We start from the raw sequence: 17,920 nt of genomic DNA on the forward strand, positions 1-17,920 counted from the left end.
TTTACACTTACTGAATGCTCTTAAAAGTTTATCACACTTGCAAACCGAATCTCTAAATTTCCTCATTGCCGACAAGGAATTCTGTTCTTTTGAGGTTGAACTGGACTGAATGGCACTGATTTTCTGGAAAAAAAAAAAAAAAAAAAAAGACTGTATAAGGGGTTCAATTCAAGTTTAAAAATTATGATCCAGAAAACTTGCTTTTCTCTTTGCAGAAATACAGCCAAGGCATTGCCTTACTCAGTTGTTGAGATATGAAAGAATTCAAAGGTATGATATGCATTTGCCTGGCTTTCCTGAGTCCACGTTTTAAGAAGCGGTATCTTCTTATCATATGAGAAAACTTGTCAATGAAATATGAATACAGGATTTTGTGCAAGGAACAGAGTTTCAGCAGAGTTAAGGATATTCCTTTGTGTTATAGATGGTCGGATGTCCAGCTACCAGGCTGTAATGAAGAGTCTTTCTGCCTTCCCATGGTACACCTATGAAACTGTTGGCAGTATAGCATGCTCTCACAGTGAAATAAACCTGGATTTTTTTAGGTAAACTACAGAACCTGAGCCAAGATTATACCTGAATATGCTAATGGGCATTTTCCTTTCCAGTTTGCAGGAAAGAAATGGTGATAAGGTGAAAATTGTTTTAAGAAAAGACAAAGTCTAGAATTGCTTTGTCTGTGCTGTGGAGATATCTTTCTAAAGACCCTCATGTTAATAACAGACAGGAAGATTCTGGTTTTGTTGCAGTTTTGTTGTAGATGCAGCACAGTACTGCTGGCATTTGCTCCAGTACAGATACAAAATTGACATAAGTGGTCTTATTATTTTGTATTTTTAGTATTTTCTGAACTTAAGTCTTCTCCTGGAGACTGCATGATAGGTAGGAATCCCTGATTCCCCTTCCATTAGAATTGTATTTGTTTTCTTTTTGTTTTGCCTGGGATGGTGGTGGGAGTGGGAAATGGGATAGGAGAAATTAGTTATTATATGTTGTGCAGTTGCTTTGAAGAACCTTTTGTTGTGGACAAGAGTGTCAGCGTTCCGGGAATTTCTCTACCTCAAAGGAGAAACACTAAAAAAAAAAAAAAATAAAAAAAAAAAAAAAAAAAAGGAGGGGAAAGTAATAGGCAGCATGATGCACAGAATTCCTTAGCTGCTTTGAATTTACTAGACATCTCTGCAAAGATAAAGAGATTGATATTAAGATGGTAGATAAGAATTGCTGAATAGGGAACCTTGCTAAGGTAATTTAATCTATAACTTGCTGTCATAGCGGGTGATGACTATTTTCTTACGTATCAGCTTGTGCATCAAGTATTTGCTCATAGAGGTACTGCATTGGAGTCCGAGATTCAAACTCAGATGCAAACTTTGTATAGTAACAGTGGTTGCAGAGTTTTAACAAAATCTGTATTTCATTGTGTAAGTTTATACAAACAAACCAGAACTGAAGTCTTTGCTGGAATCAAGATTTAGAGATTGTTATTTCCCAGTTTTTATTCTACACAGTAACAGTGTGCAGTACTGCAGTTGCATATGGCAAAAAGTTTCTTCCAAATCCTCTCACTGTTTTTTTTTTTCTTACAGATTTTATTTGCTCTCAGAAGTGAAATATTTCCATGTATCTATTTTTTTTCTGCTTTTTGTATGTAGATATATAAAACACTTTTTGAACTGTGCCTATCTAAAATATTGGAAATACTTTCTTTAATGTTGTTCAAATTTTGTAAATTGGAGAAAATTGCACTTTATTTCAGAAATAATGTTGAATAATTGGTGTTTTTTCTGTCTTTTCCCATGTGTATCTTAATTTCAAAAAATACGAGCTTTCTGATCTGCAGATGATATGAAACTTCTACTACCCTTTGTCTGCTTAAGCTGACATAATATCAATTATGTTAAAACGGGTGTGCAACCTGTGGAATGTTGTTTTTGGAAAACAGTTTTTTGTGTGTTCCAGCAAGAGGAAAATGAGAATGTGCTTAGAATGGACATGACAGCAGTAGTGGTGGAAATTGGAATTTTGCTAAAAGCGACAAAGCCCACATGGATTGCTGCATTAAATATGCTTTTTTTCTTTAATTTAAAGCTGCCCTCCACCTGCTTTTTAATTGCCATGTGTACATTAAGTTGCCTAATCAATCGCAAGAGTTTGTGTGATGGAAAGTGTTGCATCATAGGAGTCAGAAATGGTCATGTGGGACCAGTAGAATAGTAGTAAAAATTCAGTCTGAAAATCACAGCTGTCAACTGTACAAAAATGTTCAAGCCTTCAGAATATATTTAGCATACATATTCGACAGCTTTTTCAACTAAACCACTCTTAGTGAATATTACATATCAAATAAATTTTATAAAAATCCTTGTTTCAGATGATGACCAAAGAACCTTTAGGAATTCTGTTAGGGATTTGTCTAAACTTTGTTGTGTTATCTACAGTTTAAGGTATTTAAAAGACTTTTGTGGTAATTATCATATTTTTTATGCAAATTATATCCGTAATTGTACTAAATAATTAAAGACTTGAGACAAATTTTCTTGAACAAAAGTGGAGGAGGGGCAGGCTTTACTATTCAGCCTTTGGTTTATATGAACTTCTTAGTCTAAATAGCTGTGCTGCCCAGAGACTTTTTTTTCCAAGAGAAATTAATAGCCCTGCCAAGTCTCTTTCATTTTCCAAGAGACTAGCTCTCATTTTCAGCCAACAATCTTTTCTCCGCAACTTGTTGGATATCACCTTTTAAAAAAATGCTTTTTATTTATATCAAACCTGAATCAGTACGATCCATCTAACTTCTTGTTCTAAATGTTTGAAACATCCCGTATGGCAGACCCTCAGCATTGGCAGCTAAGCATTACTGCAAAAAGAATAATTTTCCATATTAGCATGATTAAAATATTGAAGGAAAAACAATTTTAGATAATCTTTAATAAAACAAACACATGTACATTTGTAATGTTTAAATTTCTTCTTGCATACTGTGGCTTATGATCTGCAGATGGTGAAGCAGAGTTAAACACGAAGGATAATATTTGCATATGCATACGTTTCAGATTTATGGTCTGAACTCAAGTACAGCTATGAGTATTACCAACCTTTTCTTTCATCCTGAGATAAAAATTAAACCAGCAAAAGCCCAGATCTCCCATTTTTCAGAAGCATAAAGTTTCTGGCAGGGCTGTTATCTATGCAGGATGAGTGAGAGAATGAGGCATACCTTGCTTTGCCAATCTTGCTGATTGTGCAGTAGAGTCGCCATTGTAGGAAGGTAGAGCATGATAGTGCTTTTAAGTATCAAAGCATCTAGGTTCCCATTGCAAAAGTTTCAACTCAGATCCTGTCTCTTGGAAAAATCAGTAATAAAGGAAGAGGTTTTACAACAGGCAGCAAGGGTAGACATGACTCCTGGAGCTATTTGAATGTTGGTGGAAAGTGTTGGGAAATTTGCTGCATCCTATCAAAAGTATAATAAAGACAGTTGCTGCTCCAGCTTGTTTCCTTCCTGTTGGTGTATCTACTAGCAGGGTGTATTTTAACTTCATACCTTTTCCAACATAGACTTAATCACTGTACCTTGGAGATTCCCTTAAACCAAGTCCAGTTTCTTGGACTTCCTGAATTTCATCAGCTGTGATCATTTTTCTTTTGGAATGGAGTAAATTTCCCTATGAACTCCAATGACAGATACTACTTTTTCAGTCTTCAGGTCCAAGATTTGCCATATATTAAATTAGTTACCTAATAATGCTAATATATATGAAATGGATTTTTGAGGTATCAGTAATAAAAAGCTGTTCACTATGTTTCGGCAAAAGTGAAGGGGGGCAGAGGTTGAAATGGTTTATTTTCTCATCTCTTCATTAATTATTGCATAATCATACTTGTGAGAGAGAGGCTCTGTAAAAAGCCCTTCTGAAGGGCAAATTTGTTTTGTATCGAAGTGAAACCGATTTACCAAATACCAGATCTTGTTCTTTAATTACTGGGAAGGGAGGATGTGTTAGACTTCTTCATTAAATCCTTTATTCACTCCTCACGTGACTCAGACTGATAAATATACTTCATGTTTTCAGTATCTTATTTTTAGGAGAAAAAGTATCAATATCCCAAATAGCTTATGGTAAAAAAATATTTACTTGCAAAGACGCATTGCTTCCTTATTTTGTTATGGTTATGCAGAGTTTTGTTTAAATGAAAGTGATGGAAGAGATTTGATAGTTCCTTCCTGCTAATCTTTCTAGCACTAATAGATATGAAATATATGTTTTATCAAAATATATTGCTCTAATACTGCAGACTGTCCTTTTAGCCTTGTGGAACTTTTGTCTAGGCTTTATGTAGGCATGGGAAAACTATTATTGAACAACCAGTAGTATTTGTGTGTACAGCCAACAGGGCTTTATGCAGAAACAATATTTTGGTTTAAGGAGCCTTTAGCTAAGATTTTATTCTGTGATTTACTATGAAAAGAAACTTCACTGTTCAATATTCTTCGAGGTAACTTGTAACGGACATTCCAAAATGTCTAGGTATCTTTTTCCTTTCCTTTTTCCTTCTGTTTCTTGTTTTTACTTGCTGGTTACCTGAGAAAGAAGTAAAGATGTCATAGTCAAGAGTAATTAGGTTGTTTTCACCATATGAAACTGTGGAGGTTGGGACTGACAAAACCAAATAGAAATTGAATCTGTGTATGTGTATTCAAATATCTTAACTTCTTGTCCTTAACAATAATAAATATAAATTGGGATGTTAAACATTGTGTTTCAGGGCTTGAGTTAGTGGATGTTAGACGTCAGGGGGAAACTTAGTGTGGCAGACAGATTATCCTGTGTCTACTTATAGCAGGCTTTTTACACCTTCAGCTGAATCATCTGATTTTGGCCAGAGGTACAGGAAGAAAAACAAAGTAGGTGGATCTTGGATCATATCCAATACTAGAATGCTTACATTTCTAATCCTTGTAGCAGCCTCCCTGTAAAGTAGCCTTTTAAAAATTACAGTTAGAATTAAATTAACTTAGAATTTTTTAAAAAAAGAATTGATAAAAAGAAGATCCTGAGAACACTGATACATCTCCCGTGTAGTCTGTGTGAATACAGAATGCACACTTATATGAAAGATAGAATGTTATAGTGTAGTTCAGAATTAATTTACAGATATGGTATGCTATTTCCGCTTTGAATGTCAAAGCCAAGAAATATTAACTCTTTTAAAATTTAATTATATTTGCAACTGTGATTGCTGATAAAGGTTGCTATTGTGTAAGTTATAGTGCATGTTGAAGATAGTTTTCTGAAGTTTAAAAAGAAATACATAGCATGTGCTGAAAATCACTTCTTTCACCAAGACAGTTACTCTTTCTAAGCAACGAATGATTTATAACATATTACAGAGTGGTTGGAAGGAACCTCTGGAGATAATCTAGTCCAGTTCCCCCTGCTCAAGCAGGGTCACCAAGAGCATGTTGGACAGGATTGCTCCCAGGCAGGTTTTGAATATCTCCAGAGAAGGAGACTCCACAGCTTCTCTGGGCAACCTGTTCCAGGGCTCTGTCACTTTTATAGTAAAGAAATTTTTTCCTTATATTCCAGTGGAACTTCCTGTGGTTCGGTTTGTGCCCATTGCCTCTTGTCCCATCACTAGGCACCACTGAAAAGAGTCTGTCCCCATCCTCTTGAAACCCTCCCTTAAGGTATTTGTCCAGCAGCGCACCTCTCCTCATTGACTCCTCCACCGCCTGTGTCAAAAAGTTATCATCAGTGCTCTACAGGAACATGTTCTAGCATATGTTCTCGGCAAAATTATTCTGCAAGGCAGCAATGTTTGGGAAGGAGCCAGTGAAGGAACCTCTAATAGTGAGATAATTGGTACAGAAAGAATGATGGATTCATAAACTCAGGGATTTTAAGGTGATTTTAAATTGAGCCATTAGGATAATCTAGTCTGATTAATTACATAGAACAAGATTGTAGAATCTCACCCAGTAATTTCTGAGCTTCATTTAAAATAGTTCCTTTAAAACTACAGAGTATTTTCTAGAAGGGCATCTAATCTTGATGTATCTGCTTCACATAAGCAAAAATGTATTATGTGACTAATTGCTTTAATGTAAATAGTTATATTTTATTTTTAGTCAGGATATTCCTTCGGACAGCTTTTATTTTAAGATCTCATTTATTATTTCCTCTTAGATTGGAAAACTAACCTCTACTGGGACTCTTTCACACTCCGAGTGTAGTCAAGTCAATTTTTATTTATAAACCTAACTGGAAGTTAAATAATAGTTCAATTTGCTGTTCTACAACTTGTGCTGCAATAGTCAGACTTCCAGATGTCATCCTGCAGATTTCCACTGATGGAAGTTGCTTGGTTATAGAACTTGAATGTTAGGGCTTATGCCTCCTCTCTTTATTAAGGCATGAGTAGGTACATATATGTAGGTGTCTAGAGCCTGTATTTCATACTTAATAGAAAATACTGAGCAATCAGTTTATTGGTATCCTCCCTCCTTGCATCTAACTCATTGCTTGTTCTCCTGCACGGGTGCTTTTTCCTCTATGGTCTGGTTTTATTCTCTCATGTGTCTTTTAGTCACACCTTCCAAAATAAACTCTTCATTATCGGAGTAGATAGAATATACACATAATCATTTGAAGTCTTGCAGGAAGGTAATGGAGGCAAGTACACTTCACACCTAAATTTAAGCTGTAGGTTGAATCCTGTCAGATAGAATTCCAAACTTAGTATGAATGGTCTTTGTCCAAAATATTTCTGTGATACACGAATATTTAAAGACACACACATAATTTATATTTCTATTCCAGTTGTTCCATGTTAGGCAGGATTGGTCCTATATAAAAGTATGCCTCAAAGAACAGACGCTATAAAGATGCAGGAATGTCCAGAACTGTTTTTCTCTGAATGTGAATTTCAAAGAATTTCGAAGTCATCTAGGTAGTTAAGTTTAGGAGACTTGGTAAATACAGGTTTTGGAAATTTTAGAGATGCATAATAAATTACTACTTGAATTCATTATAGTTGGCGTTCTCCCATGAAGACAGCAGTCTGTTTTTAGTGCGTGGAGCCATGTTCTTAGTGCCTAACCAGCCACTAAGCCTAAGTCCTGCAGACAGATTGCATGTTGAGTAGCCCTCCAGGAATAGATCCATGCGTATATACTGATGCAGAATACCAGTTCAGTTGCAGGACGGGGCTTGGTGTCCCCATGAAGATAGGTATGGATCCTGAGATTGTGGTGCCTTGCGCAAGTGGAAGTCTTACTTCTCTTTTGACAGTTTTTATTTTTTATCGTAAGGCCTTTATTGTTGCTAATGACTCATAAATGGTCTTTTAAAGTTTTTCCATGCACATCCCATTTGTCATTTCCCCTTCATGTTTTTGAGAATCTTTCTTACGAGCAGTCTAAAATAAATCTAAAATTTTAGGAAAGAATTCAATCTTTATTGATCTGACTGCAATCATCACTTAGGCAAAAATGATGAAGTAGGCAACCTGCAATGGGCAGGTTACAGACAAGCAGTTTTCAGTACACAGTATAGACTATGGACTTTTCCAGAATCTGGGCATTATTTATGCTTTGGTCATTAATGAAAAACTGAAATAAGTGAAGTTCTTTAATCATTTGTATTAGTGTAACATTACCAGTGTATGTAACTTATTTGATATTAGAATGTAAATCTGCTCATTGAACAGTTAGTAGTAAAAGCTTTTTCTGTGCATGTGATATTATTTTTTCAGTGTGACATAGAGAATATTTTTACAGATGACGGTAAGTAATAAATTATCATACAGCTATTTGTGAATGGGTGCAATATTGTTGTCATTGATTTCTGTAGTCAGATTCCCATTTGCTTTTACTGGGATCGGATTTCATTTCATTTCTTTCAGTTCTTAAAATCTGAACAGTTCTGTTTTTCTTCTGGTAGCAGTCTGATTACTGCTGATGATCTGCAGGTCAAATGCTATATATCATGTATTTCCCTCGATCTTTGTGACACCTGAGTAAACTTTATATGAAAGAAGTATACAGTCATAATCTATGATGGAGTTTTTTCCTAACCCTTACCCCTTAACTGAAATCCAGACAAGATTACTGTGAGCTCATGGAATTTAAACCTTTTATGGATGGATTTTTTATTTTGGTTATTTCAAATATTTGTCATTCTTATGTGAGGCTATAGCACGATGAGATCACTGTCTTCTGTTATCAGTTGTCAGGATCTATATTTTATGTTAAAAGTATAGCTATTTCTGATTTGGCAAGGCCCTTGGAGTTGGTTAAACCACTGTGAACCAGTTAGTGTTCCAGCATCTTGGAGGAAAGATCACTGAAATCTTTTTTGGTGTACAGCACTTCCTTTTTAAAACACACACGTTTTACCAAAAGAACTGTTTCTGTTACCTGATGAACACGGGGGAAACTCAGAGGCATAACCTTGAAGATTATTTACTAATGAAAGTTTAGAAAGATTAAAATACACAGTCTTTACAAAGCTTTTGGAAACGTCTAATCTCCTTTTCCTACATTATGTGTGTGTTTAACTTTATGTAATGCAAACAGTCCTGTTACGATCAACTCACAGTGTGTAGAAATAACTTTGTGCAGAAGTCTTTCCAGGAATGCTATCTGGATGAACCTCAATAAAAATAGGTAGCAGAACACTTACTTCTCTTCAGTTTCAGCTTTAAGAACATTATCTCTTAGTGCAAAGAAAATGTAAAATTGTAAGCGGGCAAATAGTAAGATTTTAAGATAATGGTAAAAATATTGTCCTGTGAGGAATATGCCACTTGCTAAATTATAGTTCTGGCTGCAATATAGCTTATGACAATTTTATCCACAGCAATGTGGGATGATATTATTTGTGATGAATTTTTTGGAAAGTATAAATCACATAAAGGGTTTTTTATGACATCCACTGAATACTGGAATTCACATATATATTGCATAAAATTATTGTAAATAATTATTTTCAAATGCTGAACCAACCTTGAATTCAGACTTCACTGAAGCTGATGGGAATTCTGCTCTTGACTGCAGAACATACAAAATTTCACTGCAGGAGGCTTAAGTTAGCTGAAATGGAGCTCTCTTGAAGGGAACTATTGATGACCTGCAACAATTACCTTATACAGCTTTTTGCTACATGAAATATTCCAGTTTCAAAATGATCTGGATTCCAGCCTTTTTTACAGGTGTCGAAGTTGGTAAGAGATCTCATTGGAAAGATAATTTTCTCCCTTTCTTATGGTGTCAAACTCTTTATTTTTGCTTTTCAGGATAAAAGTATCAGATTATTGAAAACATATATTGTCCCATTTATAAGTCAGTTGTGAGCCCAACTGCACACTCATGAAAGGACAGAAGGCAGCATGTGAACCGCTGCTTGGTGTTGGGGTCTCTCTTCAGCAGGAAAAAATTGGAAAGGACAACAGGGAGAACAGCCATAACCCCACTGTTATGCCTTCTTTCACATGACTGAGTCTGAGTGGAAGCTTTGCACGTTCTTTCTTCATTTTTCCCCTCCTAAAGTTTCCATAAGGATATGAAATCTGGCTCAGAGCAGCCATCTGTTTCTCATTTGTTCCTAGAGAATTTCAGCTAATTGTTGTCTCCTGTTTGTGTTGCCTCACAAAGTCAAAATCTCCCTCTCTTTCTACAGGTTGAACTTCAATGAATTAACCATTTACAGAAGTTAGGTTTTTCTTTTTTTATACATATGTATGTGTGTGTGTATATATATATATACACATATATATATTTATAGGTTGTATACTGTATGCAGTACATTCAATACAGCTTGAATGGGCTATATTATTTCATGTTATTCCTCTTTAAAATAAATGATACACCAATTAGTCCTCTCTAAGTAGTATTAATTTTTCACTAAGCATTCCAGTAAGAATGTTGATTCTGTGGCAGTTTTTTGGCGTGAACCTGATTAATGTGAAGTGAACAAACCTGTGGCTTCAGCAGTCTGGAGTTCCCTCTCATGAGTTGCCATAAAATTTACGTAGAAACAAGTAACTCCAGTTCCCTGCCCTGGCTTGCTTAATTTGCCTTTATTGTTATTATTTTTTACTCTTTCAATAATGGATTTTACTGTGTATACTGTCACTGCACAGATCAGTTTTGGGATCCAGCTTCCTTTCACTACTGGCATCTGTCAGAAAGAAATAAACTGAAAGACTAAGATACCCTTCCAAAAATGGTTACCTTCAGTGGAAGGTGTCACGCTGTTTCTATATGCAGTAAACATACCTTGCGTGTCCAGATTCTCTTGGTATTTTCTTAACACTGCTATATACTGGATTAAAAATGGAGTCCTTCTGTAATTGCTAGTGTAGTGACTCTTAATGCAGTGTTTTTTCCTCTTTTCCAGATTACAGAACAGGCCCGTGTTTCACTCAAGTTAACAACCAAATGTGTCAGGGCCAGCTAACTGGAATTGTTTGCACAAAAACCCTCTGTTGTGCAACCATTGGACGTGCATGGGGTCACCCTTGTGAAATGTGCCCTGCTCAGCCTCAGCCATGTCGTCGTGGTTTTATCCCTAATATTCGTACTGGAGCATGTCAAGGTAAGCCTTCTGGTTCAAGTTGTGCATTCATATTGTGTTGCTGATATGCATCTTGAAAGCCTTATGTCCACTTGAAACAAAATCACTGTTTTCCTTGTGTACATTCTATATTTAACTTTTCATAAAATTCTGATGCTTCTGAATTTTAGATCTAAAGTGCCTAGAAAAAATGAATGCCAGTCAAGTCATAAATACGGAGTATGAAAGGCACAGTATGTCTGTTGAGCATAGCTATCGGCTAGTGCAACAGAGCACCGATTAGACAACTGGATTGTGTTGCTCTAACCCTTAACTAAAAAAAGAACTATGTGCTTGACTGTAAGGATAAATTTATTATTTCTTTTTACTGAGTAGCGTTCCTTGTATAAGACATTGGCACTTACAATGTAGAATTTTTTTAATCCCAGAGCTTTGATGAGGTACGCAGTGAACCTTCTGTTGGATACTGTTTGGATTATTGAAACAGGACTAGAAAAAAGAATGAAGTAGGAAGGGCTGCAGTTCCCTGGGTTTGGATTCATAAAGCGTAGTTTGAGAAACGGGAAAACCTACTCGCCTTATTCATTATCCACTATGGTGATAAGAGACTTACTGTTCCTCCCATATGTCGTTACTCCAATATAGCTATCCTGAAAAATAGACACCTGTACTGCTGTTGCCGATTGAGTAAACTTTAGAACAAACTGCATGAAGAATGCAATAACAATGGATAGTAGAAATTCCAAAGGAGAATGTGCTACTTCTCTCATTATGGATTAAGTCATGAGGTCAATTCATAGGCTGTGTTGCCTTAGAACCTTCCTTGTGCAAGCAATAGAAAGCAAGCTGGCAAAACTGCTAGAATGCATTTGCATTTTCTGTAACTTGGCCCTAGGACACCATTGGCAATCAGTTTCTTGACTGAGTTCTCAGACGCTTTTCATGAGACATCTATCAACAGTGCAAAATAAGCTTAGTATTAGGGCTAAAACCAGACATTGTAAATCAACACGGTTCTTTGAGTTCCGATTATAATCAGTATAAGGATACAAATAAATAAAGAGGACTAGATCATTCGTGGTGGCTAATTTTGGAATAAGTTAATGGAAGTTCAAATCATTTGTGAAGATGTATTTTTTTTGTTTGCTTTTCACAGAATCACACAAAATAGTTGGGTTTGGAAGGGATCTCTGGAGTTTCATTTTTTTAATTTGACAAATCATAAATATACTGCTCTGTCTCTGTGTACCAGTAGCTTATGCCTTTCAAAATTTGTTTGAGGAAGCACATCCAGATTATTGCAGACATTATATACATAAGCAGATCTCTATAATATAGCTGAGATAATTCTTAATGTAATGCAAGGGGAGTAATGAAGCTGACTAGAATGATTTGCTCTAAATATAATACTTATTGTCTCATACAGCACTAGAGAACTTTGTATTCAGATTCCATATTCACAAAAGAATAAAAAGTATGCAATATCATGGTTTGTATGTGTGTATAACCAAAGATTTCTATTATATAATTCAGAAACATATACTGATTCAGGCAGATTTTGTACTTCATAGTACAACAGCTTCAACATAGTATAACAACTTTCAAGAGAGCTGACCTTTTACTACTTCAAGAAAGGATAAATAACTTCCTTCTTTTCTCATCTTTATTTCCCCATGCCTTCTCTTCCAGTGTCCCCCCCTCCCTGCCTTGTGTATCGCACTATTTTTAATGCGACTTTCTCCAACATCACATCATAGTTCAGTGGCTTAAAATTGCACAGATCAAACAAAATTGACCAAACAGCTATTTGTCTGGAATTCTACCTCAGGGCTCCTGCTTGAGTTCCTTCCTGGTAAGAGTTGTGTACTAACCTGAGTTGAAAAACGAAGAGAAAATCAGGATGATGTAAAGTTTTTAATTTTTCCAAATTAGAACTGGAAAAAAATTACCTGCTTTGATTCTTTCTTCAGTTTTCATTCACAGAGTGTTATGGTGGATCTGAAACTACAATTGAAGCTACCAGTTCCAGTTCAGTTCTATAGAACTTCTTCAGTGCTACTTTAGCAAATGCATCAATGTTATTTAAAATACTTAGATTAGTTTAGAACAACTAGAAATCCCTTCAGTTTTCCTCATTTCACATGTCTGCTTTCCTCTTTCTCTGACTGTACTGCTCTAAGCATCCATATGGTACTAAGGAGGAAAAATGCATTTTTCCTTATATGTCAGAAATAGACCTCTGTCTGGTATTAAAACTTATGCGTTACTGTTCATCTTGAAATGATTAATATGTTTCAAACGTTCTTTTTCTAACGCTATCATAAGTAGGAACAACATAGTGAAGGCATGGATGTTGGCTACAGTGTCAAAATTAAACTCCTTTGGCTGGTGAAAACATTGGCCAGATATAATGAACTCTTAAAACTTCCGTGCCAAACTGGGCCTGGCATAGCTTCTGGGACTTCATTGCAATTACATGAGAGATCAAAAGAGCTCTTTAGCATCCGTGCCCTCAAGAATGTTTTTAATACTGTTTTCTTTTTCTGCCAGCTTATTGTGTGCAGCAAATATTTTTAAGCTACGCAGTTGACATCATTGCTGAATTCCTCTGGGAAGCATAAAAACAGTGTGGTAGTCTGCTTTATGCTGTGGATGAACAAAAGAAGTTTGAACAGCCATTGTTTTTACTACACTTTTGACATATTACTACTATCTAGGAAGATTTCATTGTATTTAAGTCAGCGGGAGTTAGCGTGTGATGTTACAAGATGATGATATGGCATGAACAGATGAATAAAAGTTAAGTCTTCTGAGGGGAAGAGAGAGGAAGAGTTTCTTTGTTCCAAGAAACTGCTACTTTAACTTCCAACAGTCAAGACAATCTCTTGGAAGCTCTGAGTAGCTGTAATTTCCACTGACGTAAATTATGTCATGTTTGCAGGTTGATAGTATGTTATAGACTCTGTCTTGAATTGTCAGAGCACTCTAGTGGAAGTAGCACTTGACACTGTAGAGGCTGTTTACCTTTCCGGACTCCTTATTAGGAGGTATTGTCCGTGGAAATAAACCGAAAGATTTATCTACAGTTAGGTATGAGAATTTAAGGAGAGGCAATACAGTGTTGTTCACGGGGGGGGGGGGGGGGGGGGGCAAAAAGCCACAGCAGCTGGGTGAAGTAGAATCTTGAGGGAGTTAAAGGATATGCCAAAGAGCCAAACTGGGCCTGGGGCACTTTCTGCCTTACGGCAAGGAAATATCAGAAAGGCAAGCAAAGAGATTAATCTGAATAGAAGGAGAAACAGGTAGATCTGTGACTTGTGCATAAACGGAAGTTTCAGTAACGTTAAGGGGTGAGATTACTTGGAGATAAACTGCAAAGAAGAAAAGAAAGGTGTCAGGAATGGAACTTGGGGAGTACTGCAAAATTTTTTACGGATGTGGAGTATCAGCAATTCAGGAAACAGTGGTTCTCCAGATGCGAAAACTGCTATCTGAGGAGGCTTCATTTAATGAGATAGAAAAGTCAGAAGAGAGTGGCATTAATTCATTTCTTCTAAGGATTGTAGAAACGAATACAGAGATCTGACTAATGTCATCAGTACATCAGCAGAATGAAACGCACTGACGTAACATCAGGTTTACAGAGACTGCTATTAAAGGACCGCAGAAGAGTCGGCATTCAGTAAGACTGTCTCTTTGATGCATATTGATTAGACCAGACCTGTTCAGTGTGTAGTTTAGTCAATACAGTTCTTTGGCATATTTGAAGTGGCTGCTCATATCTGCACGGAGTCAAGCTTGGGAGTCGATATGAACAAGCTAAAATCAATAGAATTTGCAAGCCTTATTGTTGGAGAAATGAGCATAATTTCAGTATCCATAAAACAGTAGAGATTTGACAAGGTTTAACTACACGTTATGAAGTTGATCCTATTCTTCTCAGGATGCGTATATTGCATGTTGCTATCCTGGTGTATTTTAAATGGCTCTTTTAACAGGAGAATAAGTGAAAATGTGAATGATAAACCAGCTTTCCTTTCTTTGTAGTCAGTTTATTTCATTTCTAGCTTACCCATCATAAATTGCAATGTTGAACTTCCCAAATGAATGTTTCTTTCAGAATTAATTATATTCACTGAGTACTATGCTTGTATAGACTGTTGTTATTGTTATTTTACTATTACCTGAAATAATTAATAAAGAAGCAAAACCAAACAAAATTTAGGTTTTCTTTTCAACAGTTTCTAATCATCCATTACTTAAAAAATAGGATTTGTAACTGTTCAGACATCCCTCTTCCCGTGAATTCAGGCAAGAGGAACTTAAGTGTTCCACTTTAAAATGCTTTATTGCCATTGCTGCGCTGCTGTAGGAATAGTGTGATGGCAGAAATCCTATGCGGGACATTTGCTCAGTTCCTCCCTGCATTCCTCAACAGTCCATTTCTCAGCTACACCCTTTCCCTTCAGACAGTTAATTTTTTGCACTAAGGGGAGAAAAATAGTCCGTGGCTGAATAGCTTTCAAAAATAAGAAGGTGGTTCTCTCTGTTAGCATTACTGATACTGTTAAGAAAATAAAGCTATTACAGGAGATAATATCACAAAGAAATCTGTGCTATAGTAAGAATAGTGTGCCCTGGATGCTATAGGCACTGGCTATAGACTGGGCAGAAGTGAGAAGACAGGTAAAATTTCATAATTGATAATGTGGAGCAGTAGATGGTGATTCTCAGATAACCTGGTGTTTAGAATTAATATGTCAAATTTAGTGACAGTATTGACAGCCACATCTAGGACGCCATCCTGCTGTCCTGAAAATCAATACTGCAATAGAAGAATATCAAGTAAGCTTATTATTTCTGTTGTATATTTATATTTATGGTATTTCTCTTATCTAGGATGTAGAGGCAGAAGCAACAGTTTTACACTGTTTTGATGACCATTTTGATTTTGAGTTCCTATGTGCTGCCAAATCCATTGCAGAAAAACTCTCCATGCATATTTATAGTTAGAATTCAAGAAAGCATTGATATTGGGGTTGTTATTTTTATTTTAAATAAAATATGCTATCTCCCCTAAATTTGAGTATAAAACCTGACAGGATTTTTTTTTTCCTGAGCTTTTCTGTTCTTCACAGTTTTCTGAGAAACTGTCCACTCATCAGAAAGGGAAGCTGAATTTGGCTGTGTTTTCAAAGGTACATGTTTAAAGTTAGCTGTGCAAATCCTGCAGGCAGTTACCATTTACTGAGAAAACTCTTTGCAAAAGCAAAGAACCTTTTTTCACTTGCCAGATAATATCAAACCCGTGAACACATGGAAACATTCTACCTAATCTGTAGCATATTGAACCTCTTGGTGTACAGAACTGTATCTAAAGAGTTATTCATCTAATTTTGTGCTTATGGCAAAAAGTTTATTGTTTTAATTTGGCTAGGATTTAGAAGTGTGAGTAAATGGGTAATTAATAATTCTAAAACTGCTGCATGGCTAAGCCTGGCTGTCAAATGTGAAAACAGTAAATAAAAAAAAACATTGATTTCAAATTTGTTTTCAGGCAAATTGCTTTTGTGTCTTAAAATGACGTTTAGGAAGTCCTTCAAAAATATGCCTTTTAAGAAAATGTTTTGTCCTGTCTAGATTTTCTCAATTCCAAAAGGCTAGGGTATGTTATAACAAACTTGATTCAACATGGGAAGACGTCGTGCTTGTTGGTATGGTTATTTTGTAAGTTAATACTGGGTTTGAATGTATTAATTCCCTTTACATTTAAATATGGCTTACAAAATTTTCCATTAAAGCTAAAGCACAAGCGCCTGCAAACTAAGACTGATTTTTAGCAGAGAAGAGCAAGATAGCTCATGTGATCCAAGGATTTGCAAGATCTCACCTTATATAGTGAGACCATTTGTGTTTTCTTTGCTGGACAAGCAACACACTCTGTTGCGTAAGTGCGATTGGCATTTCAGGCGTCAGTAGAGCTTGTTGATTTTTATTTGTTCTTTTAAAGCCATAGGATTTTAAATAAAAAGAAGTGAATGAAATCATTAAATCTTAAAAATTCGTTAATTTCAAGACTTCACTGACACCTTTTCTGTTTCTGGAAATATTCATTTCCAGCTGTTACTCCAATTTAATTTATTATTATTTGATATCTTTGACTTACAGAACAGTGAAGGATACACCTGTGAGAACAGGATCAAACAGATCCTTCTTTGTTGAAGTAAAGGCCACAAGTGAGCGCGGATACTGCTATTTCAGATAGCTGCTGCTATTGGCAACAAGTTATTTTTAACCACTGATCTGCTGACACAGTTGGCTTAATTTAAATAAGCATTAGTAAGTGACATGAGGCACAGGCATGCTGCATATCTTGACAGTGTTTTGATGTCCAAGACTCAAAAGACAAAAACACCATATTAGCTGTACATGGAAGCTACAGGTGGGCTGGGTGTGATTAAATGATGAAAGTTATCTTCTATTTAGATGTTGCTAAATGATGTCCAAATTCATTAAAGTACTTTAGAGATGAAAAGTTTGCATTCTATGTAAATTACATCACACCAAACACTAGTTACCGAAAAGAAAACTGGCTCCAGAAAGTTTATGGCTCCAATAAAGTTCTTAATTCATTCACAGTCTAACTGATGCATTTAGACACTGCTGTGCTAACTAAATCAGCACAGCTTCAGGAACAAAACTGAGCATTTCCAGCAAATATACGTAAAAATAAGCCCATTGATTAAAAAAAAAAAAAAAAAAAAAAAAAGTTGCCTTCTTCCTTACTGTAAGAAATTCTGTCTACTTAAATGGGAAAGCTGGTGACTAGGCAAGCATATATGTTATGCTTTATCTATAGTACAAACACTTGTAGTAACAAGACTGAGGAAATGCTAATGTCTACTAACACGGGTGGAATTTCAGTGTCTTTAAGAGCTTCAGATAATGAGTATCTCTCTGATCCTCTTCTTTCCTCCTCTTCTTTCCTCCTCTTCTTTCCTCCTCTTCTTTCCTCCTCTTCTTTCCTCCTCTTCTTTCCTCCTCTTCTTTCCTCCTCTTCTTTCCTCCTCTTCTTTCCTCCTCTTCTTTCCTCCTCTTCTTTCCTCCTCTTCTTTCCTCCTCTTCTTTCCTCCTCTTCTTTCCTCCTCTTCTTTCCTCCTCTTCTTTCCTCCTCTTCTTTCCTCCTCTTCTTTCCTCCTCTTCTTTCCTCCTCTTCTTTCCTCCTCTTCTTTCCTCCTCTTCTTTCCTCCTCTTCTTTCCTCCTCTTCTTTCCTCCTCTTCTTTCCTCCTCTTCTTTCCTCCTCTTCTTTCCTCCTCTTCTTTCCTCCTCTTCTTTC

The 17,920-nt window shown here is 36.1% G+C and overlaps 1 protein-coding gene across 1 annotated transcript in view; it reads left to right on the plus strand.

Moving 5' to 3' along the window:
* Nucleotides 1-17,920, plus strand: part of FBN2 (fibrillin 2) — a 180,226-nt gene that overhangs the window by 29,233 nt on the left and 133,073 nt on the right. The window contains exon 6 of the mRNA XM_062599002.1: nucleotides 10,407-10,604. Within this exon, the coding sequence (XP_062454986.1) occupies nucleotides 10,407-10,604 (198 nt within the window). The remainder of the gene's footprint in view (nucleotides 1-10,406; nucleotides 10,605-17,920) is intronic.

Source organism: Rhea pennata, chromosome Z, assembly GCF_028389875.1.
Source record: "Rhea pennata isolate bPtePen1 chromosome Z, bPtePen1.pri, whole genome shotgun sequence".
In the NCBI taxonomy this organism is placed as follows: Eukaryota; Metazoa; Chordata; class Aves; order Rheiformes; family Rheidae; genus Rhea; species Rhea pennata.